A 27,969-nucleotide genomic window follows, 5' to 3' on the forward strand; every position below is an offset into this window, starting at 1 on the left:
ATGGTGTTTTTGTCCTTCGAGCACGGCTTGTACATGAAAATATGGATTTATCCAATACTACCTTGCTTCACAACTTCGCGGCTTCGTAGCTTCGCACGAGCCATGAAGTATCAGATTAGTATCAAGCCGATTAGCTCAAGGTCAAAAAGCCTCTTGATAAGCAACATTACATTCTTCTTTGTGCTCCGAGGCCGAAATTCCAGCTGATAAATCAAACCCCCGCTCTGTTTGAGTCGGGCCGGCTTATAAGTAGAACTACTCAACAGCTTGGAGTTCAACAATTTGAACAGCTATCTCAAGCTCAACTCTAAAGATATACAATCTACTTATATTACACAATGACCGAGTCCAACATCCATTTCTTCGATCTCCTATCTGTCCTACCAGGTACGAACCAGACCCGAAATTAGATGACCGCAGTGCAAACAGACCATTAACTCAACCAGGCCCTTCCAAGTCATGGTCTCCCAACACTCTCCGGACGAGAATGGTCCTTAATTTCAAGGGCATCCCTTACACCCAAAGCTGGGTATCATACCCCGACATTGCACCTTTACTCAAGGCTCATGGCGTCCCACCTGGCGAGTCAGCGACACCTTACACACTACCGGCAATCAGCCATAAGGGGTCAATAACGAGCAACCCAGACGGGATACTCATGGATTCCGAGCCGATCGCCATGTACATCGACAAGCTGTACCCGTCACCCCCGCTCTTCCCTTCCGGCGACGCAAGCTACTCGCTCGTGGTCGCCGTGCTGAAGATAATGAGCCTGATGTCACCGAGTATCAGGTCGCTGATTATTCCCAACGTTCCATCTGGACTGGATGAGCGTGCACGGGAGTACTTTATCCGGACGCGCTCTGCGGCTTTCGGGAAGCCGCTTTCTGAGGTCAGGCCGACGGACGAGGCAGAGTTGCTTGCTCTGTGGCAGCTTGTCGAGAAGGAGGCGGAGACGCTGATTAAGATGCTGAAGGGTAAGGATGGGAAAAAGGGGCCGTTTTTGGAGGGTGAGAGGGCTGGCTATGCGGATATTATTTTGGCTTCACTTTTGGCTTTTCTCGAGCGCTTTGACGGGGGTATCTTTGAGAAGGTTCTTGCTCTTGGGAATGGGGAGTTCAAATCACTGTATGAAGCTTGTTTGCCCTGGCTTGAAGGGCAGGGGGAGGAGAAGGAGTGGCCGATTCCCCAATAAGTCATATTTTTCGGGGATAGAGGGGACTGTTCGGGATACTCTGCGGCGAGCTTAGATCTGAGACAAGTATCATTTGATATATAGCACAATAGAAAAAACAAATCAATGTAATAATACATCCGGGGTGCTCCAAAGGGCCCGGTCTATCCAATATCCAATGCAATATCGAGGCGGTTATGGGCGCCTGCGGCACAACCCCAACAAGAAAAGTACAATCGCTTTCATGTGTTCCACTCGAATTGACATGGAACAAGCCTACAGACCGCGCAGGAAGTTGGACTCCTTAATGGCCTTTCGTCTGGCATCGCGTGCACTCTTGATAATCTCCGAGCGCTGCTCCAAGCCCTCGGTGGCATCGGCCATGGCATCCGCTGAAGGTGCGTCGCGGTTGTAGGGTGCGGGGGTGATATCGTGAGCGTGGTGGTGAGCGGGGATCTTAGCGGCGAGGGGACCAGTGCGAGCGGCCAGCTTCTTGTCGTAACGCTTTCGTTGCTTCTTGTTCAAGGCTGTGACAGGGTTAGCATCTTATGAAAAAATAGGAAATCTAGGAGATATCTTACTGCTTGGGTCAACACCGCCCTGCTTAGTCTTTGCGTCCTTGCTGGAATCTCCCAAAAGGTTCCATAGCCAATCTGGGTACTCGGAATCCTCCTTGGCGAAGACATCCGGCTTGTTCTTGAAGTAGTTGAGTCCGTTTAGTTTGGTTCCGGCCGGGCAGCTGCTCGGTGGGCGAACGGTAGTCGGTTTTGTGGAAGCTCCGGGGTTGACATCGGCGTGAACGCCTTCGGGGGTGCTCAAAGGTTGAGAAACACCCGGGGTAGCGGAGGAGATGGCGGACGGGGTTGTGAGGTCGCCGACCGTGGGTTGGCGGGGGGATGGCGGAGAAGGAGTAGCAGCCACAGGAGGGTTGTTATCACTGCTGTATGAGCGGAATTGGCTGCGAACCAGAGGAAGCTGGCGCGCGCATGCTGAAGCCGTCCGGATCACTGGCTGCTGGTTGAATCGGGAGAGCATCGTCGTGCGGCAGCTTTTGCAGATCATTATGGCGGGATAAATCAGAGAAAGACAGAGAATAGACTAGGACGATATTAAAAGGTTCAGTAGAAGGCACTGGGTGACAAGGAATCCCAATTGCGTTGAGATGCAATAAAACACGCGCGGACACAGCTGTCGCAGAAAACTGCGGCCATATTTGATGCCAAGACGGAGATCGGTCACGTGATAGATCAACAAATATGGTCTACGGCGTAGGGCAGCTTCAGTTCTTGCCACAAGGCTCTGGCCTGTTTATAGATTACATATGAGACGGATGAATATCTTCGGTATACCGCAACGCCCGAAATGTCTTGTCCTGGCGCCATCATCCAAACCGGTTGTGTAAAATGTCATATCACGTGACATCACACAGATTTGCACCACATCCAGTCAACATCTACGGATTAGTTCTCGACTACCAGTTTTCATCGAGAACCTGCTGCAAATTCCAAGGATCAAATGGGAACTTTTGTTAATTTGCATATAAATGAGAAAGCGACGTAGTTATATAAATGACTTTGTACACCAAAAGGAGAAAACGACACAGGGACCGACCGAGAATGCTCGCCAGTCATGCAACTCTGATCAATATGCTAAACCAAACAGAAAACAGACAATCATTATACTGAAACACATGCCTCTAATGGGCCATTGTTCCGGTGAACAGGTATATTAGGAACAGGCAAAAAGGGCAAAAAAAAAAACATAACTGTCATATCAAACCAACAGTATGAGGACGCGCTATGAAGACAGACCACTGACATCCAGGAAGTTGCAGATGTCCTGGCACGCATCCTTCAGGCTCTTTTCTGTCTTCCATTGAAGCTCTTCGGTCGACCGGTCGACGACGGCAACGCAGGCTCCAACATCACCTTCGCGACGTGGCGCGGCACGTCGAGGAATGGGCTTCTCGATAACAGACTCCATAGTGCTGACCACGTCCATCACAGAATTTCCCTTTCCAGTTCCGAGATTGAATGTGCGGAAATTCTCTGTCAGCTTGCCCTCATTGGCAGAACTGAGCGCGGCAATATGCCCCCGAGCCAGATCACTAACGTGGATGAAGTCACGGACGGCAGTGCCATCCTCGGTTTCCCAATCTGTCCCAAACATGGAAAGTTCGGAATACTGGCCGGTCATGACTTTGACAACGACGGGAAGCAGGTTCGTTGGTGCCTGTCTTGGGTCTTCGCCCAAAAGACCGGAAGAATCACAGCCAACGGGGTTGAAATAGCGGAGTGCAACAATGGTCCATTCGGGGTCTGATGCGGCCAAGTCGGCTAGAATGGTTTCACAGATCCATTTTGTGCGTCCGTACGGGTTGGTGATTCCAGTACATCCAGGTTGAATGGATTGTTGTGAGCCTTCGTGATCTGTGTAGAACTCTTCCTTGTGAACACAGAGTTCCTCTTTCAATGGAAGACCGGAGGTTGCGAGGGTTCCGTATACGGTGGCGGAAGACGAGAAGATGAAGGTCTTGATGCCGAAGTCTCCAAGGATTGTGGCAAAGTCGACAAGCCCGCTGACATTGTTGGAGTAATACTTCAGTGGCTTCCGAATGCTCTCCTCCACGGCTTTATAAGCTGCGAAGTGAATGACTCCGGCGATCCTCGACTTGGGAGTTCCCCACCGGGAGGGGAGCTGGTACTCCTCAAGCAGTGGCTGAAGAGCTTTGGTGTCGCGATAATCGTGTGCATGTAATCGCAGAGATGGCATCTTCGTTCCATTCTCCTCGTGATGCTTCTTGGCCAAGAGGCTGATACGGTCGAAAACATTCTCGAATGCATTGCTAAGATTGTCGATCACAATGACGTTATAGTTTGCCTTGAGCAGCTCAAGCGTGGTATGACTACCAATGAAACCGAGGCCACCAGTGACAAGAATGTGGCTTTGCAAAGGGATTCTGTGCAACAAGTCATGGAGATTGTCGAATGGGTCTCCAGCCTCTGTTGCTGGTGTGTCCGGGGCGATAGGAGATTGCACAGGACTGCTTGCGTCGGACCTTTGGGGACTGTCCGACCTCGAAGAAGAAAATGATGTTGGCTCAATCATGGCGTGAAGTCAACAATGAATGCCAGGTAAGTTATGCTACCACTGCAAACAAAGAGAGAAAATGTTCTATGTTATTATATGACCAAAACTAAGTTATCCCGATTCTTTGGTGGGCCCTTAACCAAGGTTTTATACAAAACAAGCGAGGTACCTGCGTTGCCTCACTCCGATTCTCCATTTGAGTTCATCTATTATGCCATCCTTCCTTGGCGAATGAGGATCTAGCACGGTCCGCCGGCAAAAATAGAAGAAAAAGAAACAAAAGAAACAAGCATAAGCGGAATAGAAAAAAGCACAAAGCGAGCGTAAGAGGGGCAGGCACAACGAACTGGAACAGAACCATCGGGGCAGGATGCCCCTTGGTGGGCCAGGCATACGGCTGGGCCTTGGGATATCATTCTGTACCTCCGAATGTTCTATGTTGTAAGTGCCTCCTGTACTCCGTACGTCAGGGTCTCAGCTCGAGCTAGTATAATAATGGAATTATTATCATTTTTCTTTATAACAATTTTTTTATTATTTATTTAATATTTTCTTTCTATTTTCGTTCTATTTTCTACGTCTCAGCCAAGACTCTTTCTGCATATGGTCGAGGCCCCAGATCCATCTTCGGCCGTACGTTGTAGGGACTAAGTCTCAGATCGTGTTGACCAGCAACTTCTTTCGATTTGGTATTTTAGTTGGCCACCATTCTTTGAAAAATTCATGCTCATATGTAGAAGCGTTCGCGAACCCACTTTCTTCGTTTCAACTTTCTCTCTGTAAATCCCCCAATATGTCTGATTCCGAAAAACACGTGAGCAAGCGAACATGTCTTAAGTCGAAGCGTTCTCGTTTCATCTTGGCAATCGTGGTCCTTATTGTGATTATTGCTGCCGTTGTTCCCTCCGTTGTGGTCACTACTCTCCGCAAGAAAAACAACATGGGTCCGAAAGCGAAGGTGTTCGTTCCACTTTACGTATATCCTGCGCCTGAGGCGTGGGCTCCGCTGGAAAATGTGTATGTTTCTAACCCTTTTCATCCCAATTTCCTTTCTCCCCATGTTTCCGGATTGCTTTCTATCCCGGCCGGCAGCCCGCCACACTATGTCGCGCCGTTCGGGCGCCAAAGCATACCATCACATATCAAAATTAAAAGAAAAGAAAAATACAATCGAGAAAAACAGCTGCTAAACGCCACAGGATATCTGCCCACCCCAATGTCAACTTTACCGTCGTAATCAATCCAGGAAATGGTCCAGGGCCTGACTCTCTCCCGGATGGCAATTACACCCGTGAGATCCCAAAGCTCACTGCTTACGACAATGTGCGTGTTTTGGGCTATGTTTATACCTCATACGGAAAGCGCAATGTTTCTGCTGTTCGCAAGGATATCCAAACCTATGCGGACTGGCCGACTAATTCCTCCGACCCCAACCTTGCGGTTCGCGGAATCTTCTTCGATGAAACCCCTCAGCAATACGATTCTCAAACCTTGAAGTATCTGCAAGGGTTGACAGACTTTGTCAAGGACCTTGGTCCTGATCAATTTGTGAGTTCTGCAATTCTTTCGAGATGTATTTTTACTTTACAGCTTATCCACTGCCCATACAATACACCCCCTGTCTCGCATCATCTTGGACCTATATTTTTGTTTCTTTATTTTGTTTTATCCGGTTTGGCCTTGTCTTTTCCCTCGTTTACTATTCCCATGTCACTTTCAGAGCTACACTATGGCTTTATTGACTTTTATCCCAACACCCCATATTCTACTCCGTACCCCAGCCTGCATCACAATGGTTTCCCCTTCTGGGATACATAGGCGAAGTCCATTGAGCTAACCAAAACTATCAGGTTGTCCATAATCCCGGCGCTGTCCCAGATTCTCGGTACCTTGCAACAGCTGATTCAACTGTTGTGTTCGAAGCTGCCTACACTACTTTCCAGGAAAGGCAAGGCGCCAAGCTGTTCACCAACATCGCGGACAGCAATCGTTCCCAACTTTGCGCCATCGTTCACTCGGTGCCTGAATCTGTTGAGGGCAAGGACCTTCGCAGTCTGGTCAAGCAGGTGCGCAAGGTTGCGGATGAGGTGTACATCACCCATCTCAGCACAGACTATTATGCCTCGTTCGGGGCCAAGTGGACTGAGTTCGTCGATCTGATGGCAGCTTAGGGGTATGAATTTCTGTTCTTAGATTACTCGCTTTAGTTTGATGTGCACATATTCTTTTTGGTATAGCTAGCATGTTTTCACATTTGGTTTAATGATTCTACGAGTTGATTTTTAGACTAATTTTTAGTCCATATGAATTTTCATGATCTGCGCCATAAATTGGAATGGAAAATTTTCTCTTTCGCCTTTTACCCCTTCAATGCACAATCGCTAGCCGTCTTTGTTAGAGGTCAGCTATACTTTTTAGGCCAAGGTGGAGTGGAGTCCAGGGTGGAGAATACATAGACGTATTGTGGTAATTTTCACTCTTTTTTTTACTTTTCGTTTTTTTTCGCATGCCAAGAATAAGATACATCAGTACATACCACTAAACAACAAAAGTGCATTTATTTCGACCACTAATGAAGTACCTGTCAATTGGATCATGTGGCAAAACAAAAGTATGGTTGGCTCGCGGAGCATTGTAATTTATCTAGAACCGGAGAGTAGGGCATCCTCCCCTCGATACGAGGTATAGGTATAAGCTAAACGTGGCTTAACCTGATCTGGCTTGATCTAACCTCAATGTTGACGATATAGAAATGCTCAAACATCTTCCTTTCCTGGATCTCAATCTAGACCATTGTTCTTTGAAAATGTCTCTGAGTTACCGCTCATCCGATCGATCTATAAGACCTGCAGATAATGTCCTGTAGACCCACAGCGAATGTCATTTCAAGGCTCGGAAAAACTCTCAAAATACCCCTGCAGGATTAGCTCTCAACTATCCTGGCAGGGCATATTAGACAGCCACCGTTTCAATTGGTGATGGACATCATCCTTTGTTCAAGATTTGGATATATTCAACTGGAACATTTTGAGACAGACTCTAATTTATTATACTAAGTCAATTTCTCAGCTAAAGTATGTTGCGAGTCTCAGTGTAAAACGATCAAAGACTGAAACAGCAGCGTGGAACATGACCTGGACAACAGATTTCGGGTATTGACGTTTACTATTGGTGTAGATCATCGCTATACATATTGTCCAAATTCAGACTCCCGATGCAACGCTGCGTTGGAACATGAACAATGTACGGAGTACTCCGTATGCATGCAGGTTTAACGTGGTTCAACTGCGGCTGTACCGAGTTACAAACCCGACCTGCCCCATTCCAACGGGGTCATATTCCAGGAACCAGGCCGGCGTGGGATGTTTTTACACCGAGACATGATACACAGCTGGCAATTTCAATGAACCCTTCACCGGCCACCCGTCCCCGGTCCCCGGTGCAATGTCAAATGCCACAGTCCCGGGCAATATTCCTCCTTTGCCCGGAGATGATTTGTATGCATCTTCCGCCTCTGTCATACCCCTGAAATTGAGCGCTGGTGGCGGAAGCCACTACCTCGTGGCATGGCCGGGTATTTCGGAAGGAAAAGATCGATCTATCTCTTGGCTTCAGGTAGCCGCTAGGGAGAACCGAACTAATACAGTAAGAGTATCGCCAATCACTCCTGTCATGCATCGCTGGTTCGACTCCATAGGGTCTTGAACTACTCCATAAATAAATTTGACTACTTACAGACTGAAATTAGTCGATCGCTGGGCGCTAACAGCATAAGTGTCAAAGATCAGCGTTTGGGGCAAACTCATTAAGGACACCGGGATGGGTTTTTGCTGCGGCACGGTCAGCTATGAACATGCATGGGTGGACACGTCTAAATCTGAACAAATTCCGAACTGTTCTCTGCGCGTGCATCCAGGTTCGAGGTTCAGTTCGCATGGCGTTCGCCATGCAGCCTTTCAAAAAGCCACCAATTTAAATCGGGCATTGCAATCGAGGTTATTCACGCCCGTTTTCGTCAACCATGGGTCGTAGAGGGTCCAGTCTTGAATAAATTTCGCCTAGTATGACCATCACCAGATCAAACTTTTCTAATCGATCCACCACCATCCCGCTTTGGGTGTTAGTTTCCGTTATAGCAACCGTGGGCCGTGTTGCAGAGATTTTTACTCCGTACCGGGCGGAGTGAACATTAGTCCAAACAAGTGGAGGGAACACGGAACACAAACCTAGCCGCTTAGGGTTGGTTGGAACAGGGGTAGATCCGCCTAGGTGAGCCACTCGGGTAACCGATCTTAGCGCCTTTCCATCCCTTGGGTCCTTGCTTTTAGGACCACGCGAGGCGGGCAGGTTCCAAGGTACGCTTGTTATTGGTAGGCGGGTATATCACACGTGGCTATGCCGAAAGCAGAGAAGTAGAGAGAAAGAAAAACAGACTAAAAGTGATCGCGCGTTTCTACTGGCCATTCTGGTCGGGAGTGAGCATCGGGAACTAGAAACCCAAAGTCCTGCCGTGTTCTGAGATCGGCTGAGACATGCAAAAAATTTCATGCGATGAAACCAGGTCAAACTACTGAACTACGGTTGATGGGAAGAGAGGAGGCTCTACGGAATAGACACTGGACCATCCTGTGTTTCGCAAGTGGTATGAAGTATAACACAATATGGTAAAAATAGTACAACATACCTCTCTCGGTAAGTAACACTCTACGTGTGACTTCGGTTTTCAGTCACAGGGGGATTATGCAAGGAGCTCCCATGAGGATTTCTGATATGTCTATTATTATGGCAAGTCTCAACAAAACTCGAGGTCTGAGCAATTGAACTACTTGGGTACCTGACAATTGATACGTAAGATACATATAAATAACCGGTCTAACGTCTCGGTATGTAATCAAACCTCAAAAAGTACTTGCAAAAATACTGCAAAAATACCCCAAACATATTGAAAAGCAAAGTTACCGAATGAACCCATTTCCCTCCCCACAAAGGCCCGAGACGAACTTAACCGAGCATTTCCAAGGTTGGATGAACTCTCAAACCTAACCAATCAGACCAGTAAAGAACTTCGATCCACCGCTCCAACGCATCCATTTACCAGGTCTGCCAAGACTAACATCGTCTGTCACTGATCAAGTTCACTTTGGGAAATACCATGCCCGCTCATTGCGCTAGAACTCCTGGTTTTGTTTCATTGAGACCAATTGGGCAATGAGAGTGTATTAGTAATTGCTTTGTTCTACTTCAAGACTAGGAACAAAGAAGTGATCTATAATTATACCTAAGTACCCGTGGTGGCAAAATACAAGAGAAAATGGACAAGGATTAAGTCCTGTTACCTACATATTCGGTTTGACGTGTATCCGGGTACTTCAGAGCTTTAGTCAAATAAGCCATAAGCAATGTCTAATACCTTTTAAAATGACAAAAAACAGCTGTTGCCGGATGGTTGTGACAAAAGCCGGGCATTAGTAACCTCGCCCAATTTTTGCGTCACGTCACGCCATGAACAATCCGGCCACGCGGAAAACTCGGGGAATTGGGCATATTCACTAGTGGTAGTAGTCACAGCCACTAGGGACTATAGTATATGCATACAAAGCCGCTAGAAATAAGAGAAGTTTGCGCCGACGATGGCGCTGGTGATAGTTGCTCTGTGATGAGATTTGGGCTCGCATTGGTGCCAGTGCCACCCAATGCCACCCAATGCCACTGTAGAGTTACGGCATGTGCGCTTGAAATAAGCTGCTTCGTCAGAGTGGGTGAGCATGAGGTGAGTACAACGCATACCCTGGGAAAAAAGGTGTCGGGCGACTGTTGTCAGGCTAGCGGGCTCCAACTCAGGCAGAAAATGCCGATTATGTGCTCACACTAGGCTTAATTATCGTAATGGGCGTGCTGATTTCTGACACCAGCGTTTTCACTTTCGCCTTTTTGAGCTTGCGAGTTGTTGTACCGTGGTCCTGCGTCTCGTCGCCATCTATTGAAGGCAATGGGAGCCGATGGCGTCATTTTGAGGGCGTTGATGAATTAGAACACGGAGGGAAAGGTGCTCTTTGCAAAGTATCAATTGCCGACAATGACGAGTGCATTCTAGGGATTCTATAATTCTATCTCGGCGTCATGCACTTCGTAGGGACCTGCCAATTTACTTCTTCTTCTTCTTCTTCTCAGCCCCGGGGCCCAATGAAAATACAGTGCTTAAAGGCTACGAAAGGAAAGAAATCAAGGATGATGGTGCCGAAAAATCAAGTCTTAGTATTTATACATGCAATGACAACTCCCAATTAGACAAAACGAGCCTACTCCAAGCATGAAGCCCCGATCACGGGCAGTATTCAACCCAATTATCCAAGTCCATGTTTTTGATAACAGTTGAAAAGTTGCCAGAGCTGTTGGCCGTACAAGCAGAATTCGCCTGGCTGGTCGTCACAGACTTGTTGTTGTTGGTATCATCACCCTTGGGGTACTCGATGTGGAAGACAGGCTTGTCTGCCCCAATGAAGGACGCATAGGTATCACACTCCTGGAACTGAGCACACTGCTCATTGACACACCACTGCATCTTATCAATGACAGAGTCGATAATACCTGCGCCATTCTTCAATCCAACTGAGAGACCACGGCTGTGGGACTGGGAAGCAAGCCAATTCACGTAGTCGATAGCCTCAGCCTTAGTGAGATCAAGTCCGTTCGGGTTGTCGTACCCGTCGATGTTGTCAGGGTCGACACCGTCGCAGCCCTTGGCCACGGCGATATCAAGACGTGCCTGCATGATTTTGCGTACGTTGGCGGACTTGACGTTCAGCCATTTCTCGCCGGGCCATCCGTCGAGATCCTTGCCCTTGTCTGCGGCATCGAAGTCGCCGGCGTCATCGCGCCAGTCCTCGAACGAGCCGGCGGAGAAGTAGCAGATCACTTTGCGACCCATTTTCTGAAGGTCTGAGATGACGGTTTTGTTGTTGTCGAAAAGATCAATGTCGTAGATGGGTGCGTCCACTGAGGTGGAGATCGGTTCGTTATTCTGGGTCTTCAGTATAATCTGCCACTTCGTGCCAACAGCTGGCTGCCATTTCACGGTTGTGTTTGTTGGTGTTGTCGTATTGGAGCCGGAGCCGGAGCCCTCGTTGCCGTCACCATTATCATCATCTCCGCCGTTCTTGAGGCCAATTCCCAGACCGACACCCAGACCGACACCCAGACCGATGATAACAAGAGCGACGGTTCCAAAGATAAGAGCCTTCTTCTTGGTCGACCAAGCCCACCAGCCCGTCTTGGATGATGGTTCACCCATTAGGGTAGATTGTGAAGTGGGAGATAAAACGAAGAAGCTTAGTTGCTGGTGTGTAATATGTTGATGAGATCGGGTGTGGTAACCCAAATCGCGGGGTATTTGTGTTTAATGAACGAGTATGGGGTAGGCCACGGGAGAAAGATAAAAAAAAAAAAGAGGGAAGAGAAGATCAGCAGGCACTAGCTCGGGAGATGGGCATCTTTAAGCTCAAAATATACAGGGGGCCAGAACGCAGGGCCGGGGGCTGAGGGAGATCCTCTAGGGTACAATCGGAAAGACCTGGATGTTAGAGTGTTTGAAAAAAGCAAAGCTCAGCCTTAGATCCCGGAAGAAAATGACTGTCAGAAGACCCTGAAATCACTTGAACGGGCAAGGTAGAGGGTGATCAACAAAAACGGGTGTGCAACGTAGGAAATGAGGGTGCCTAGAGGACTACAGAGGGCTAGAGGGGGCTAGAGGGGCCAAAGAGGGCGGTAAAAGACCCCGACTCACCTGGAAAAGTCCAGGGCCAAAAAATTAAATAAAATAAGGTGGTGGAACCTGCTGATCTGATCCGCTAATTTGATTATCTGGGTCGATCTTGATATATTATCTCATATAGTAGGAGTAGAACAGTATTTTGTCAATATTAAGAGAACTAGGCAATGAGGAAGAGAGACAAGCCACAGCTCAGGGGCTGACAGTTGAATTTCAAATTGCCAAGATGGATCAAATTTGAGGGCAAAGCCACAGGATGTTTTGTCGCCCAAAATAGACAAACCTTGGAAGGAAAAAAAGAAAGAGAAATCTCAGTTTGCCAAGCAGTACTATGCTGGATTGGGAGCTAATGGAGCTATTTCGATAGTTGTCTTTCTATACCAAACAAAAGTGGACAACAGCATCAGAAGGACTTGAGGGGCAATCGAAAGGTCTACTTTGCACTCCCAATGTTTCTATTTGGAACATTGCCAATAACCTCAAAGGATAGATGCATGTGCTGGCAAGCGCCTTAGCCTAGAATCGCAAAAGTCGGGGTTGAGTTTTTTAGCCGTCACAAATATAGTATTATTGTATTGTACTTTGGTAATTACCACGGAACCCGAGAAAATAGCGTTTTTTGCGAAACACCCGAGGAACCCACTAAATTCCGGTATTCTGCTAGCCCTAACCAAACAGCCTTCCGACAGCCTAAACCAATTTGAAATGTTGACGATCAGTCACTTTAAAAATTATCCAGCGCTAACTTGTTGGGCCCTGGTCGAGGACAAGGATACCCATCACCTGATGCATTGAAATCTTCTCTGGATGACGCTTATGTGCAGAGCAAGCTTAATAATGACATTTAGATTTGAAATACTTGCACCTACCACTATTAGTACGAAGTTACTCCGTACTATTACTCCCATTTATGTTTCGAATTGAACACTTTTGTTGAATCTCTCTCCCTTCATGGCCCGCTCTATCCACAGTCCTTCTTGGCTAGCTAACATCTCGAAGACGCTAAAATAGACTACCAGAGAAAAGCTAAACTCGATGGCGCTAATCCCAGATAACCCAATCGCCTGATTCTTCCCTTCCCGCAAATCTGTTGGACGCCACACCCGCTAACCGAAACAGGTCCACTGGACTAGGCAATTACAAATCCGAGTCTATGCGGAACACTGAGTACGAAATCCCGAGCTCGTTAGTTTCGCTTTTCCGAGAGAGAATTTAAAGAGCTCGAGCCCATGCCAAGATCGCGATTAACAAGCTTGGCCGTTTGACAAGTCACCACTCTATTGTACACTTGACCTGTTTGATGAGTGTCTCGCCTAGAATACACGCTAAGGTTTTTTTCCTTCTGGCTGATTCTATGGTCTCGTAATATTTGTTTCCGACACGTGCCGCTGCTGGAGATAGTCAGAAAAAAAAGAAAGAAAAAAAAAAGCGACAGTAGCAGTGGAAGTCAGAGTAAGCTCCAAAAGCCGAACCCACCCCCGGCCGCAGGCATACATGGCATACATTCTACATGATTACCAGGTACTCCGTAGAGCGCATTAAATCCGAGGCCGGGTGGCTTGAATGCCCAGGAATCTATTCCAGCGGATATCGCCGAAGTGGTGCCATCTTGCGGCCGTGATTCCCAAATTTAGTGTTGAGCCTCCTTGTCACGGCCGTGACTCAATCGAGTAATTTTATGCAGTAGCTGCATCAAAAACACATCGCTTACATGGTTCCCCGCTGTAGGTCTGGAACCAGATGTCATGGCTGAATTAGATTCCTCTATGCACCCTGCAGGTAGACTATATAGGTGAATGTATGTACCAGTATCTCAGACATACAGGAGCCTATACTTGCATTTGCACTACATCCACTGGTCTCCTCCGGCTTCAGAGACACGATCTTTATTTTCCGAACTACTTGGCACAAGGTCGATTGCCCGGATGGTGGTTTTGTATTGGGCGGGGTGGATAGCATGGTGATGGTGTGGTAGGGCGTGAGAGACAAGTTAGGCCCTGGTGTCATTGCCACGACTGTGCTTATGTTCCTGGCCCCCCCGTACGGGGTAGACGGGATCGACTTGCCGGTGTTTGCTTTTGCCATGATCGGTTAGCTTTAGATGGCTTAGTCTCATCGGTAAAACGAACTTCTTTCTTCCTGCTTTTGGTTACATGACTCGCGTACAAGATGTGCTGAAAGTATCTTCCACCTTGCCCCGGATCAGTCGGATAATGGCGTCCCTTAGCTCGTATAGCATTGTCGACATTGTCACCTCGGACCTGCAGCACGAAATTGCTGACACCGTCCCCCTCTGCCAGACCGCCAGATGACATGTCCGAGGGTAGTATCGTGAATGTGAGGACTTCTTTTTCTTTAGGAAGGAGGCTGTTCAGAACTCTGTGCAGACTAAGCCTTAATTATGTATTGTGCTGAGAACCACTACGGAAAGTCCGAGGATCATTCAGAAAGAATCATTGTATATTATCGTATAATTATACTTGATATTTCCAGACATTAGAGAATACAGGACATTCAATATTCGTATCAACAGAAAGGCAATGGCTGTTTTCTCCGTCACATATATAGAAACCATTATTGATAAAAGGTACATCGACCTGCCAAATGAAGGCAGGTCGATCATCTTTGCAACCTTTAGAAGGAAATAGGGGTGGAAAGAGTGAATGTGACAGGGGAGCCAGAGAGCTTGACCCAGACGGTCAGGGGGTCAGCACCTAGCTGCTCAGTGGCGAAGCCCTGGGTGCTGGTAGGAGCAACAGGGAAGGTCACCGGGATGGGGTCAGTGCAGGTATTGCCAGTGGCAGAGACAGTGACGGCAGTGATCTTCTGGTTGCTGGTGGCGTAGCTCAGAGAGTAGCCGCACTTGTCACGGTTGAAACGGGCAAGGAAGGAAGCGGACATCTATGAGGAGTCAGCACATGAACGAGAGATTGTAGCGTGTTGAATAGGATTTATCTTACCTCCTGGTGGGTGAGTGTGACGATGGGCCATTGAGCCAGGCGGACGAACTCCTGAACCTGGGTCTCCACCCAAGCTTGCATAATGGAGTACTTTTCAGACACGCCGTTGATGGTGATCGGATCAACATCAATGTTGCGGAGGTTGGCCTGGTGGAACATGTAGCCATCGTGGAAGAGGCCGAAGAGATGACGCATGGTCTCACCCTTCTCAATAGCCAGGAGGTCCTGGAAGGTACCGGAACCAGCAGAGGTGGCGATCCATTCCGCAACGGTACAGGCAGGAGTGTCGCAGTTATAGTAGATGCGAGAGGCCCATCGAGGGTTGACCTGCATACCCTCGAAACCGTTGGCGGCAACAGTTGTGAAGAGAGGCCACATGTTATTCTGCGTGTTCAGAAGGGCAGGGCGGGTGTTGTCACCAACACAGTTGGTGATGCCGTTTTCCCACCAGGCCCGAAGGGCATCGCCATTGTGCAGACCAGTGATGGCAGGAGGAATGATACCGTTGGAAGTGAACTTGGTGGCCTTGTCGATACCGACGGCCTTAAGCCAAGCCTGGTTGAAGCTGATCTCCTTGTAAACATCGCTGTAGGTGGCATTGTCCTGCTCCTCGTGGGTGAAGGTGTGCGAAATGTGAGCGAACTTGTTGAGGTTGCTTTCGGTGGTCCACCAGGCCAGAAGCTCATCCATGGCAGTGCAAGTAGCAGTCCAGTCGTAAGTAGTGGGCACGGCGGGCCACAGGTTAGTGCCAGTTCCAAGAGGTTTGATCCACTCGAGGGGAGTGTCAGCAGGTGATGTATATTCAATGGCAGCTCCGCAAGCACTCCAGCCAGAATCCGAGGTATCGGAAGAGTTCTCGATGTTTCCGTTACCGTTGTGCCCGACTTCAACGAAGTAAGAACTGCCGGCGGGCATCTTGGCGTTGATCTTATCAGTCCAGCTGGCAATATTGCTCAGATCCTGGGCGCGAATACGGAAGTTATTACCAGCCGGCGAGTAAATTTCAGTCTCGAGGAACATGTCATCAATCTGGGTGTTCAGGTTGACACGGCGGTATCCGGCGTACAAACCGCGGGTAATCCAAGTGATCCATGCGTGCTGCAGGTAACTGGATGTAGAACTCCACGTAGTGTCGAAACCGATGAAGAAGGCCATCTGCTGACGGCCATCAAAGTTGTTGATCACACCAGCGACACTCTCAGTAGTAAAGCCTGTGGTGGGGGCAAACGAGGCAATCTGCTTGGTAGAGGTGGTGTTGCTGATAGTCGCAGGGTAGTGCCACAGACCACTGGTGCTGACACCTGCACCAGTCTTCAAGCCAGATGTGGGGAAATCACTAATATCGGTGAATGAGACAAGCTGCTCAACGCCGTTGTCACAACATCCGCCGATAGCAGATGCACCAAACTTGGGACCCGGGTAGACATCATATTGGACCATACGGACACCATATTCAAGCTGGTAAGCATATAGCTGGTTCCACTGATCAGTGGTCAGGGCACTCTGGAAGCCCAGGGTACCACCATACTCATAACTGACTTCAGAGGCAACGACAATACCACCGAAGTTTCCTCCAGCAGTACCATTGAGGTTGGGAAGAGCGACACCAGCGGAGGGAACAATCAGAGTGGTGAATGGGATACCGTATCCATTGAGGCCAGAGCTGGCCACACCTGCAGAGGCAGCATCTCTGGCAATGACCAGAATGTCGGCTGCAACAGCAGCGTGGTTCAGCGGGGTGGCAGATGCAGAAGCCGAGATTGAGATGGCGGTGGACGACATTCTAGGAGTCGTGACAGAAGCACTTGTGGAAACAGGTGCAGACGAAACAGTCGAAGACGAAACGACTGACGAAGAAACAGCACTTGAAGCAGGCGACGAAGAAGCCGGGCTGCTGGGAACAGCGGACGAGGCGGGTGAGCTGGCCGAAGAACTTCCGGAAGGCGAAACAGCAGAGCTGGAAGCGGAGCCCGATGAGACAGGCAACGACCCACTATGAGTTGGAACGCTGGAAGAACCGGATGGGACAGTGGCAATTACTGATCCGGAAGCAGAGTCTGACGGGATTGAGCCCGACGAGGTGAAAGTAACGAAGGTGGATGTTGCAGAAGTGGTACTCGGTGCAACTATACTAGACGAACTTCCAATAGGGGTGGAAGGCAGAGTCACAGAGACAGAGACGGAGGAAGTGAACGAGTGTGTAGAAGTAGCGACCGCAGTGGAGCTCACTCCAACAGAACTGCTAGGAGTACTAGAAGGAGTCGAGATTGGAGGGTGATAGGCGATGACAGTCGGCGTATTCTTAGGCCAAACGCCGGGGGCAGTGTCGCATGTTATAAAGGCGTAGTAGCAGCCAACCTTCAAGGCCCAGACTGGCACGGCAACCATGTTGATCTTGACCAGGTTCTCGATAGGGAAGGTCACACAGTATGCAGGTCAATGCAAACGACGGCTAGAAAAATGAAATACGATACGGAGTATATTGAACGAATGAACTTAGCCTGCGTCTGTCTACCCACATGTGCATGATCGTCATCTTTATACTCCGTACTTTTTACTTTGAAACCTTGGAGTAAGACAAAGGAATTTAAGACCTATCGCCTTTTGTGTCTAGTTAATTCCGGAGTAATCTCGTATCTAAAAAATCACTTTGTACGTGTCTCCATGTGGCGTGGCTGGTTTTGGGTAGGGCTCCATCTTATTTCTGTCTGAGAGATCGGGCGATTTGGAAATGGAAAGTATTGGAGATACATAATCTACTCCGTACCTAGGTACTGTGTTGGCACTTCATGCTATGCGATTGGTCAATCAACAATTGATCTTGGCAGGGCTAGGTCAGAAATCGCTTTTTATTTTATTTTCATTTCTTTTTTTTTTTTGCTTTTGGGTTAAAAATAATAAATTGAGGCTAGGCAATTGGACTACCCGAGATATGAAGAACGCCATACAAGGGCTAAAAGCCCCAACAAATTGCATATTCAGTGCCGAGCAACGCAAAGGCCTCTTATCGCCGAGTCTTACCTTCCAAGGTTATGTACTCCGTATGTAGGTACGAGACCAGGTACAATCCCACCGAACATTCGGGGAAAAAGACTCGTCGGGTCCGGGACTTGGCGCGGGGAAACAAAAGGAAATGTCTTAGTCTAAAACGGACAGAGTGTGTACGGGGTATGGTATTTTGGCTGACTCAGATACTTCGTATTTACCTGTTATGCTACAAATACATGATATATAGTAATTTTCATTTACCTGTTTGTACGACGTATGTGTCTTTTATTTCGATTGCCGCTCCTCGGTTTCATCAGCTCCTATTTTTTGTGTTTTAATTATTATTATTATTATTATTTTGCCAAGACCTCGAGTTTTGTCCGCAGAATAATATGATCCTTCTAGCCCGTGTCTAACTACATCCTTTAGCTTACAAGCTAAGCAGGCGAAATCCGACAGATACATCTTGAGAGGGGGGTGGAACATGATCTGTTCAATCTTGATATGACATGTTCAATGAGAACAGACTCGGGGGAAACAGACAGGACCGGGATAATAACTGCCACGATATGAATCGCATGGCTTTGCCACACATGGCAGCATATCTGCTATGGCGTGTGTACCTATGGCTCCACCGCTGTCTCATCGGCCAGCCGTGCATTTGTTAGCTTCTTTAGTCTTGCATCGAACCAAAACTTTAGTGTGTGCTATTTTTGCGCCGTGTTTTTGAGAACTCTTGCTTCAATAGACGCCTAGACACCTACCCTTTGTCCTAAACAGTCCAAAAGAGGCGAAGCTACTCTGTATATAGATTTTTCTTTTTTTTTTTCTTCTACCCCCCTGACAACTGAGCAAGGGAAATCCTAGGAGGCAAAATTGTCTACTTTACTTATGCAGCTTGGAGAAGTGGATATTCACTTTGGCCCTTCTTCCCCCACTTCTCTTTTACCTTATCACCTTGTCAACACTTGAGCTCCCCTTTGCTGTCTTTTTTTTTTTTGTTCTACATCGACACCTTTGTTTCTTTTTGCAGAACATACCAGTCACTCGTTTAAGCATGTCACTATAAGCATTTGCACTTGAGAAAGTCGCATCGCTACTTGGCAACAGGTTATCCTAACCTTGTGCCTCTTATATTGCGCCCAAAGACATATCGAGTCGAGGACTCAACATCTCGACATAATGACGGCAGTAGAGCAACTCCCAGTCAAGACACATCCTCTTGGCTGGGATGCCATGAAAGAACATTGGTGGCAGTTTGTATGTTGATTCTGGTCCTCTCTGCAACTTGACGCTCGGAGCTCTCATTGTAGACACAAAGCACGAAGATATGCTGACTATTTCCCCTAGATATTCATTGGAGTGTTGCTATTCACAGTCACCACTGGCTCTTTGTCAATCGTATATTCCGGAGTAAAGAGACTGATCAAATACTATAAGGTATGATTTAGCAGCCACTGAAAAGCTGTTGTTCTCCTCTGGTCTAGATGTTAATTCCAGCCTATATTTAGTCGAGACCGCCACCAGATAATGTGCCTTCGAGTGTATCCAATCGTCTCACCAAACTAGCCAACCGAGAACTCAACTTGATTGACAGACGTCCGAGTAAGGGAAAGCCCGCGAGCTTCGGAGTCTACCTGGGAAGCTTCGAAAACCCACCTACTGTCTCGCAAGAAAGACTTTTGCAAGAATGGGATGTTCTGGTTGTGGATCCCTTTCAGGCAGGTGTCGCCAAGGCTATTTCCAGGCACGACCGCAGCCAAGTACTAGGACGTGTTGATTTTGGGAAATTGCTCCCTCCAAAGGCATCGGCCTTGGCCGTCATCGAAAAGATCGAGGAATTGCTCGCAAGCGGATTTCATGATACCGCATTTTCTGGTATTCTCCTCGCCAATTGGGAAGATGTGCTCCGTCCTACTGCACGAAGAAAGCTTCTCGAGACCATCAGCAGCCTCGGCTTGGCAGTCTATCTCGAGTCGGAGCCACCACATTTCTTGAAGGATCGAAAGGCCGTGCAGAGCGATGTCGTGGCGGGTTTGGTCATTCGAAACGCTAGCATCATGCCTCAAGGCGAAAAGCGGGATTATTTCCAAATGGCCGAACTACAAGCAACAATTAAGGCGTTCGTTTCTGAATCTTGCATGAGAGACTTTGTGGTAATGGCTTGGGAAACCGTCGACGACAATGTCACTGTTTCCAATGCAATAGTCCGCAGGTCTATCCAATGGTGCAGCTTTTACAGCGCAATTACGTGGATCGGCTCCGAAGCTGCTCTTCGCGATGCAGATCTTAACGTCACAACTCTCGAACCTCTTCCCGCGTTTGGTTGGTTGAAGGAGGCAGAAATGATGAAGGCCCACGATACCTGGCGTGCGAACCTGAACATATTGCCTTCCCCAGATAACAAGGCTGGCTGGGACATTCTCAAGCCACTTTTCCCTGCTATTGATGCGCTACTGGATTCATCGGAATACGACTCCAAAGCTCCCGATAGCCCAATTGCTCGACTGCGTGATCCTCCAGAATGGGTCGCACAAGTCAAGTCACAGGGCAGTCCTCTCTCTATCTCCATGTCAGGGGTGGCCTACAATTCGCTTGGTTGCTTCCCTCTCGGTTCAGACTCGACTCCACTGGCCTTTGCAGAAATTGTCCAATCTCAACAACGTCTGAAGTCTCTCAACCTTCTTCATCCCGTCCCCACAACCAAAATCCAAAGCATTGGACTCCTTCTGCGTCAATTCTACGACTCTCTGGATCTCTCCGAAGATGACAATCATTTGGCCAACACAATCAAGGAACTTGCAAACTGGGCATCCAACGATTTGTTACACGTGAATCTTTGTCTCGACTCTGGTCTGCGCAAGAGCTCTGATTTCCGCTTTTGGGCCGTTTTTGATATGGAACATGATGGTATTGAGATTTACGTATCCAAGAATGCGCAAGGCCTGGCTGGAACTATTCTTCACACCTTCCTCTCAGCAAAGGGATTTCCCCGGCATGTTTGCTTCGAGGCTGAGGCAACCTTTGCAACCTGGTCTCAAGATGTGTCCCGCGATACTGGCCTCCCCCGTCGATTGATTCAGGATATCGATGTTCTCAGCCCTGAAGAGCGCCTACTTCTCTTGCAGCACCTCTCTCTGACTGATTCCCACAGCGAGCTATCTGAAGCCATCTGCACCTACATTCGCAAGCAACTGGTAGATGCCCCTTCTTTTGCTCAGTTGAAAGCGCTGAACACGGTTGGGTATCTCGAGAAATCTACCTCTCCCGAGGATCTGATCAGGTCTCGTATCAACTGGTACTTGGATCAAGGATGCAAATACCCGTCTCTCGATGTCTGTCTTGATCTTTTTCATCAGGCCGACAGTGTGCTCTCCGATGTTTTGAGGTATCGCCGCGAGGATGACCTTGCCGCCATTACTAGTGGTCTCTGCGGGCTTCTTCAAGGTGGCTCTGTTGACACATACGTGGATATGATGGCTCTTGCGCTTTTTTGTGCGGCAAGACAGGGAGCCTTCGATGAGATTTACGCCGAAGTGACTGATCGGAATCCTCTATTCAACAACCATACCGATCAGGCTGCCGCCTTCGCAGAGTCATTTGCCCTTGGATCGCGATGTGAAGCTTACTTCGACGTGTCTCCCAGCGTTTTCGGAAAGTTGCTATCCGACCGGTTCAGAGCATACTACGGAGACCATCAGCCGCCAAACTGGGTGAACGGTGCTCCCGAGCTCGCTACATCCTACGCCGGAGCTCAGATTGATGTCAACCCCGATGAGCAGCCTAAGTCTATGCCTGGATACCAGCGATTCACATTCTTGAGTGTCTTCGCAATTCCAGCTTTGATTGATATCATCTTGCTTACCACGATTGGCCGTGGGCTCTATCTCTCTGCTGCCATGTCTCCCGATGAACAAGACAGTGCAACTTGGGCGCTGATGATCTCTCTGCTACTTTCCGGTGCAATTGGTACCTGGATTGCATGTGGTGGCCCTTACTACCTCATTTCGATGGCCTTCGCAGCAGCGAACATGTTCGTTCTCATTCGTCTGATCGCTGGTATTGCCTTCACTGTGGCCGGTGGCTTGATCGGATTTGTTGCCATTTCAGGTGTTCGAGGCCCTCGTGCTGGTATCATCTTCTACCTCTACCTGATCGCTCTGACAATCTACTTCTCGACTTTCGCCTCGCTTGCAAGCTTCAGTTACCCCGGCTCTACCTTTTTGTCTGGTCGCAAGCCAATTATCATGTGCATCCCAATCCTCTTCTTGGCGCCGATCATCACGGCCTGGACTGGCAACGACTCGGCTGTCTATCTCGCCGTTATTTATGTCTTCATCGGTGTTCTCCTGCTCTGCCTTCGTTCGGTTACCTCCAAATGGGTCACTTGGTACCAATCCGTGCGACGCACCGATGATACTGAGATCCGCAAGTGGTATATCACTGCTTATGGAAATGACGACGAGAAAGTGTTTGCAAACATGAGTGACCCGGCTGCCCTCAAGCTGGCGAGAGAAGCCCTGTCGAAAGACGTCTTAGCTGAGACGAACCGTGGAATTTTTTCGAAAGCATCTAAAGATACAATGGTCGTCGAGCTTGCCCGCGATTGGGAGTCTACCAATTTCCTTCTCGACTGGTACTGTCGCCATGCAGATGTTCCGAGGCCAATTCCTTTCAGTTCTGGTTGGAACATCCAAACCAAGGTTGCACTTGATACCCTGCGCAACTCCCAGAAAGGTCTTCGTCTGCACAATGCATTCGTTCACTGGCGTCAGTCGAGCAAAGAGATGGGATGTGGTGTTCTCTACTTTGTGATTGCGCTTCTCGACAAATGGGCACAACTGCTGAGTGGCGATCGCATGCTTGGCCTCGCTGCCGGGGTGACCGCTAGTGAGGTGAATGATGCCAACCGAATGGCTGTTGGCTTCGCCCTTGCCTACTATTTGATCGGAGCCGTGCTCATTGATACCAAAGCCCAGGAGCTCCATGATGCTCTTGGTAGCAAAGCCCCTATTTCCGTCAGATCTGCAAAAGACATCCGGCTCGCGCAGAAAAAAGAGATACAACTCCGGCGAAAGGTATACTGGCGAGTCCTTTTTAGATTCCTCTTGTGGCATGTCTGGAGTCTTGCGCTTGCTACTGCTCTCATTTGGACCTTCCAATCTTCGATTGAAGGCATGAAGGTTTTCTTCTCCTACGTTCTCGCCTACACGGGCTTGATCTGGTACCAATACACGAAGATCTTCACAGGCCCTCATGCGCTGAAACCTCTCATTATTGGTATCTGTATCGGATTGCCAATCGGTATCGCGCTGAAGGTCTGTCTGCCGAATTCCAATTACTCGCAGATCATTGGACTCGGATCCGCCACCTGGACCGTTGCCATCCTCTCCATCTGGAATGCCAAAATGGGTATGCCAAACAAAGTGGACTCTCCGGTGGAACTTGGCCGCACCTTCCATGCGTTTACAACGCCCTGGTCGGACCCCGAATGGTCCCAGCAAGAGCTTCAGACTTTCTTCGAAAGCTATTCACTGCTTCCTTCTGATTCTCGATTCAGGCTCAATCCTGGTGTCCATCCTGGTGTCGAAATCAAGAGCGCTATGATGTCTTGCAAAGAAGAACTTAGGATCGAAGAGGCGTTCCCCTGCTCCAAGAATATTGTGAACACCGCGATTACATCGTGGGAGAAGGGCGACATTGTCATTGAGCTTGTCTCTTCTGGCTCTCTCGGTCCTGGCATTCGAGCTCTTAGCTGCAGTACCGGAAACCAGCTAAAGTTGGCCATTACCGTGGGAGGACTCCTAGACGAGCGTCTCGATATTAGCGCAAATTGTCAGATTATCGCTGAGACATTGCTTCACGCTGTCACAGAGCTTATGATGGGTGTTCCTCATGAATACGCATCATTGGCAGGGTCGATTGTTTCCGGAGGAGTAACTCACACAATGGCTCGACAGCTTCGTGAGGAGACCAACTCAACTACGGTCGTACGCTGGGCTAAGAAGGAACTCCTTCGGCAGCTTTGCCTCGGTTTTGAGGCCGATCTCCATTGGGATAAGTTGCCAACCGAAATTCGGGATGTGCTACTGAAGCGTTGCTTGGGTCAACAATGCAGCCTCTCCAATAGCCAACGCCAATGGCTCCAGCAAAGTCTTTGCACATTCGATACTGATGACCTCGATATCCATGTTGCCCGTTGCAACCTTGGAGCAGCTACTGCAATTAGCGTTCTCGATTATGCTCACTGGGGAACTGGAGAAACCGCTCTTCCCAAAGAGCCCGAGACTTCAAAGTACATTTCCTACATACCTCGGAAGCTCCCGGTTGCATTGTCTCTAGTCCGATCACCAGCTAGCTACATTTACCACAAGCTGGGAACAATGGTCAAGTTCTTTGTGGTGGCGTTGGTCGCAGATCCGGAATTCCAGAGAGAGTTCAATCACGTCACTGAAACCCTTCCGACTGTTATCCGTGTGCCAATCGTCTTCTTATTGAATATGGTCTGGGTGTATTCCAAGATTGCTCAAGATTTAGGCTTGTCATTCTTTCTCTTCCATGGCCGCAAGAACGTCAAGCGGCTGTGGGAAGAGACCAAGGGTATGACGATCCATATCAAGAAGAGCCGGGTCATTGTCCAGAGTCTGGACGGCACCTTTACAGCCTTCAGGCACCACGAAATCGATGGCGGTTTCAAGATCTACCACTACGCTGGCGAGCACAAAACCGAGCCCAAGGAGGTCAAATCCCTGAGGTACGTCAGCACCTATTCGGGTGAGATGTTGCTTCTGGTCAAGCAGGAGTTCAAGGACGGCAAAGTGATCAACGAATACCACTACGACTACCAATCCCCAGTTAAGAAGGGCTTCAAGATTAGCAAGTCTTCGAACCGCATTCCACTAGGACGACGTTGCGTGTCAGGAGCAAACCATCTGCAAAGTGTCCAGTACAACCGCAAGGGTCTTATCGAATCGGGTTCCTACATGAAGGATGGCAATCTTATCCGCTTCAAGTACCACTATCGGAAGAACCCCCGTTTTGGTGATGAGTTGCTACGAGCCGAGTTTGTCTTATCTCACATCAGCTGTACAGTGTCTTGGTGCGCGCCTCCGCGTCGCCATCCCGAGAAGGTTGAGCGCTGGATTCCTCACTCCAAGGTCACCGAGGCCAGCTTTGTCCAGGGCGCCGATGTCTATGAAAGTCGTTGGCTGTATGATCACAAGTTCCATCCCACCATCTTCACCACTATCAACGGACAGAAGATGCAGACTCCGCCCATGATTGAGCACGATTATCTGGGTGTACTGTCCAAGCCGAAGTATACCAGTTTTGTGCACGATAACCCCTTTGTCTACTGCGACAATCTCCAGTCAAATCTTCTTACCCGGACACTAGGCCTCACCAAGAAGCGCTTTGTTGTGTCAACTTCACGGGCTCGCTCCTTGATGTGGAAGGCGTGGAAGGATCGTGTTGACTTCGACGCAATTATTGTTCGCTGGATGGACGACCGCATTCTGCGCAGAGATAAGGTTCTCACCCCTTACTGGCGCAGCCGTGACTGGGGCAATCTTGGATCTGCAAAGAAGTATGTGGATCTCCGCGCTGATGCGATCATGGCCAGTGCGGATCTGGACGACAACATTTCCAGCTGGACCCCGCTCGCTGTTAAGCTCACCGATCTACTCAACTTCGGCCCTGGTGGTGATGCCGTTGTTAACACCCGCTCCAAGAACTTTGGCACTGATACTGACAAGACGCTCCATGTCATGGCGGCAGACAACGGTACCTGGCCGAATGAAGGTGGCGGTGTCTCTGCCTGTCGACGAGATATGATCAACTCCCTGCGAACCATCAAATGGCATATGATTTGCGAGTCTGCAAACGATTTTGGTGTCCCCAAGCATCAGACCGAACAGAACATCCAGTCTCTCAAGCTGATCCCGCTTTGGGGTATGGACTTCCTCACTCCAACTCACGGTTTGTTCCACAACAAGCTGGATGCTGAGGTGGACAATGTTACATCCGCGAGCGAGTTCGACATCAAGATGAACTTCATTCCGATTCTGACAGCTCTGGTTAAGGGTGCGCGTGCAGTTCATCTCTCGAAGTCTGATATCCACCAGGCGACTCGAGCACTTGTGAACCTGAACACATACTTCCAGGAGTCCCGTCATTGGACTCAGGTGTGGAACAGTGAAATGGTGAAGCAGAGCTGGCGCGATTTGTGGCTGACCCAGGAAATGTCGAACACCATCCCATCATCTGAGTGGTTCGACACTGAGCTTCCTACCTTGGCATCCCTCGATGTCGCCTTGGAGCTCTGGTACCGCTATCTCTTCATCTTCTCGATCCCGGTTCCTGAAAAGATCCCTTCAACCTTCCAAGCCTCGCATCACAGCGTCAGTGCCTCTTATGGTGTTGTATGCAAGATCAAGCGCAACTGTACCTTGCAGATTTGGGACCACGCCATTAGTTGGCGTGAAACTAATCTCTGCCTGTCATCTGCCCTGTGCAAGCTCTCTCCATTTGTTCGAAACGCCCTTCTCGGATTAATGCGAATTACCTCCGTCTTGACCCTTCATCACGCAGACATCATCCTTCCCTGTGCAGACTTCTTCAACCCCGGTTGGGAGGTCGAGATTGGTACCTGCCAAGGCACGATTGAGCACCGAAACACTTTCCGCCGAAAGATCGATCCTGTCGTCAATGGTATCACTGACATGCAGAAGTTTTCTCCAGTCAAGGAAATCAAATCCGAGCGTCCGACTGTGACCATGCTGTCCCACGTTTGGTATGCCAAGGACATCAAGACTGCCCTTCTTGCTGCGGATATCATCATCAACCAGTGGAAGTTTGACGAGTACCATCTGGACATCTATGGCGCCATTGACAAGGCCCCGACTTACTCTACCGAGTGTCAAGAGATTATCGCATCAAAGGGTCTTCGTGGCAAAGTCACGCTCCGTGGAACTGCCGACCCCATGAAAGTCCTGGAGAACACATGGCTTTTCCTAAACTCGTCTCTGTCTGAAGGTCTTCCTCTCGCCTTAGGAGAGGCTGCTCTGACTGGAGCCCCCGTCGTCTGCACAGACGTAGGTGCTTCCCTCCGAGTACTCAGCGACCCGGATGACTTCTCCCGCTTCAGTGCCGTCGTCGCACCAAACGACGCCCTCGCCCTAGCAAAGGCACAAATTGGTATGCTTGCCATGCTCGGCGAATGGAGCAAACACAGCGAAGACACATCGCCTGCGCCAGTCCTGACCTCCGCCCCCACACCTGAGGAAGTAGCAGCCATCACCCGCCGCATGTACGAGAAGAGCGAGCACCGTCGCAAACTCGGTATGATGACCCGCAAGATTGTTCAGAAGTCCTTCAGTGGCGACCGGTACCTCCGCGAGCACGAGCAGATGTTGTGGATTGGCAAGTCCGCCAAGATGATGGCCAGCCGCGCAGCTGGCGACCCGATCGAGCCGGCCGACGTGGCAGCCGCCATCGAGACTGGCGTCGATGAAGAGATCATCACCATCCCGCGCGGCGCAGTGCATTCCTGGCGCTCGTCTGCCCAATCCGGTATCTCCACGATCTACAGTTCTGCATCCCAGGTACCCGGTCGCGGCGGCTACCACCGTCCCATGTCTGATATCTCGGCTATGAGCATGAGTAATCTCTCCACAGATACCGAGTCCTTCGCTCGTCTGCCTGTCTTTGCGCCAAGGCCTACCGCGATGTCCAACGGCAGCTCCCCGGGTAATAGGTCACCTATGTGGATCTCCAACCATCGGTTGTCTCTGCTGGGTTCCCGTCCTCAATCTCGTCCTCAGTCCTATTCGCGCTCCGTCTCAACTGTCGGACGGGAACAGCTGCGTGGCTTGCAGCGCGAAGACTTCCTTCCGTACCGAAATTCGGATGTCAGTATCGCCAACAGAGATGACTTCATTCGGGCTGGCGGGCTTTCTCCTAGTCACTCATCTTGAGTTCTATACACTCAC

General features: G+C 49.2%; 7 protein-coding genes across 7 annotated transcripts; 3 read left to right on the forward strand and 4 right to left on the reverse strand.

Moving 5' to 3' along the window:
* Nucleotides 1–338: 338 nt before the first annotated feature.
* Nucleotides 339–1,195, forward strand: N7471_008195 (glutathione S-transferase family protein; the record flags this gene model as incomplete). The annotated part of the gene is made up of 2 exons (XM_057280914.1): nt 339–387; nt 447–1,195. 2 exons carry the CDS (start codon nt 339–341, stop codon nt 1,193–1,195), a joined length of 798 nt encoding a protein of 265 aa, XP_057135174.1.
* A 255-nt stretch (nt 1,196–1,450) lies between these two features.
* On the reverse strand, nt 1,451–2,236 carry N7471_008196 (mitochondrial 54S ribosomal protein mL54; the record flags this gene model as incomplete). Its single annotated transcript, XM_057280915.1, has 2 exons — nt 1,451–1,701; nt 1,756–2,236. The coding sequence occupies 2 exons, from the start codon at nt 2,234–2,236 to the stop codon at nt 1,451–1,453; spliced, it is 732 nt and encodes a 243-aa protein (XP_057135175.1).
* A 735-nt stretch (nt 2,237–2,971) lies between these two features.
* Nucleotides 2,972–4,282, reverse strand: N7471_008197 (NAD-dependent epimerase/dehydratase family protein; the record flags this gene model as incomplete). The annotated part of the gene is made up of 1 exon (XM_057280916.1): nt 2,972–4,282. One exon carries the CDS (start codon nt 4,280–4,282, stop codon nt 2,972–2,974), a length of 1,311 nt encoding a protein of 436 aa, XP_057135176.1.
* Nucleotides 4,283–5,008: 726 nt separating this feature from the next.
* On the forward strand, nt 5,009–6,588 carry N7471_008198 (spherulation-specific family 4 protein). Its single transcript, XM_057280917.1, has 3 exons — nt 5,009–5,281; nt 5,464–5,812; nt 6,115–6,588. The coding sequence occupies exons 1-3, from the start codon at nt 5,058–5,060 to the stop codon at nt 6,433–6,435; spliced, it is 894 nt and encodes a 297-aa protein (XP_057135177.1). The 5' UTR covers nt 5,009–5,057; the 3' UTR covers nt 6,436–6,588.
* Nucleotides 6,589–10,586: 3,998 nt separating this feature from the next.
* On the reverse strand, nt 10,587–11,555 carry N7471_008199 (endo alpha-1,4 polygalactosaminidase; the record flags this gene model as incomplete). The annotated part of the gene is made up of 1 exon (XM_057280918.1): nt 10,587–11,555. One exon carries the CDS (start codon nt 11,553–11,555, stop codon nt 10,587–10,589), a length of 969 nt encoding a protein of 322 aa, XP_057135178.1.
* Nucleotides 11,556–14,666: 3,111 nt separating this feature from the next.
* agd3 (putative extracellular serine-rich protein) lies at nt 14,667–17,380 on the reverse strand (the record flags this gene model as incomplete). The annotated part of the gene is made up of 2 exons (XM_057280919.1): nt 14,667–14,933; nt 14,993–17,380. 2 exons carry the CDS (start codon nt 17,378–17,380, stop codon nt 14,667–14,669), a joined length of 2,655 nt encoding a protein of 884 aa, XP_057135179.1.
* A 1,596-nt stretch (nt 17,381–18,976) lies between these two features.
* On the forward strand, nt 18,977–27,954 carry gtb3 (glycosyltransferase family 4 protein; the record flags this gene model as incomplete). The annotated part of the gene is made up of 3 exons (XM_057280920.1): nt 18,977–19,240; nt 19,331–19,420; nt 19,492–27,954. Exons 1-3 carry the CDS (start codon nt 19,163–19,165, stop codon nt 27,952–27,954), a joined length of 8,631 nt encoding a protein of 2,876 aa, XP_057135180.1. The 5' UTR covers nt 18,977–19,162.
* Nucleotides 27,955–27,969: the final 15 nt, after the last annotated feature.

The sequence above is a fragment of the Penicillium samsonianum genome (assembly GCF_028829775.1).
Source record: "Penicillium samsonianum strain IBT 33392 chromosome Unknown utg000004l_segment0_segment0, whole genome shotgun sequence".
In the NCBI taxonomy this organism is placed as follows: domain Eukaryota; kingdom Fungi; phylum Ascomycota; class Eurotiomycetes; order Eurotiales; family Aspergillaceae; genus Penicillium; species Penicillium samsonianum.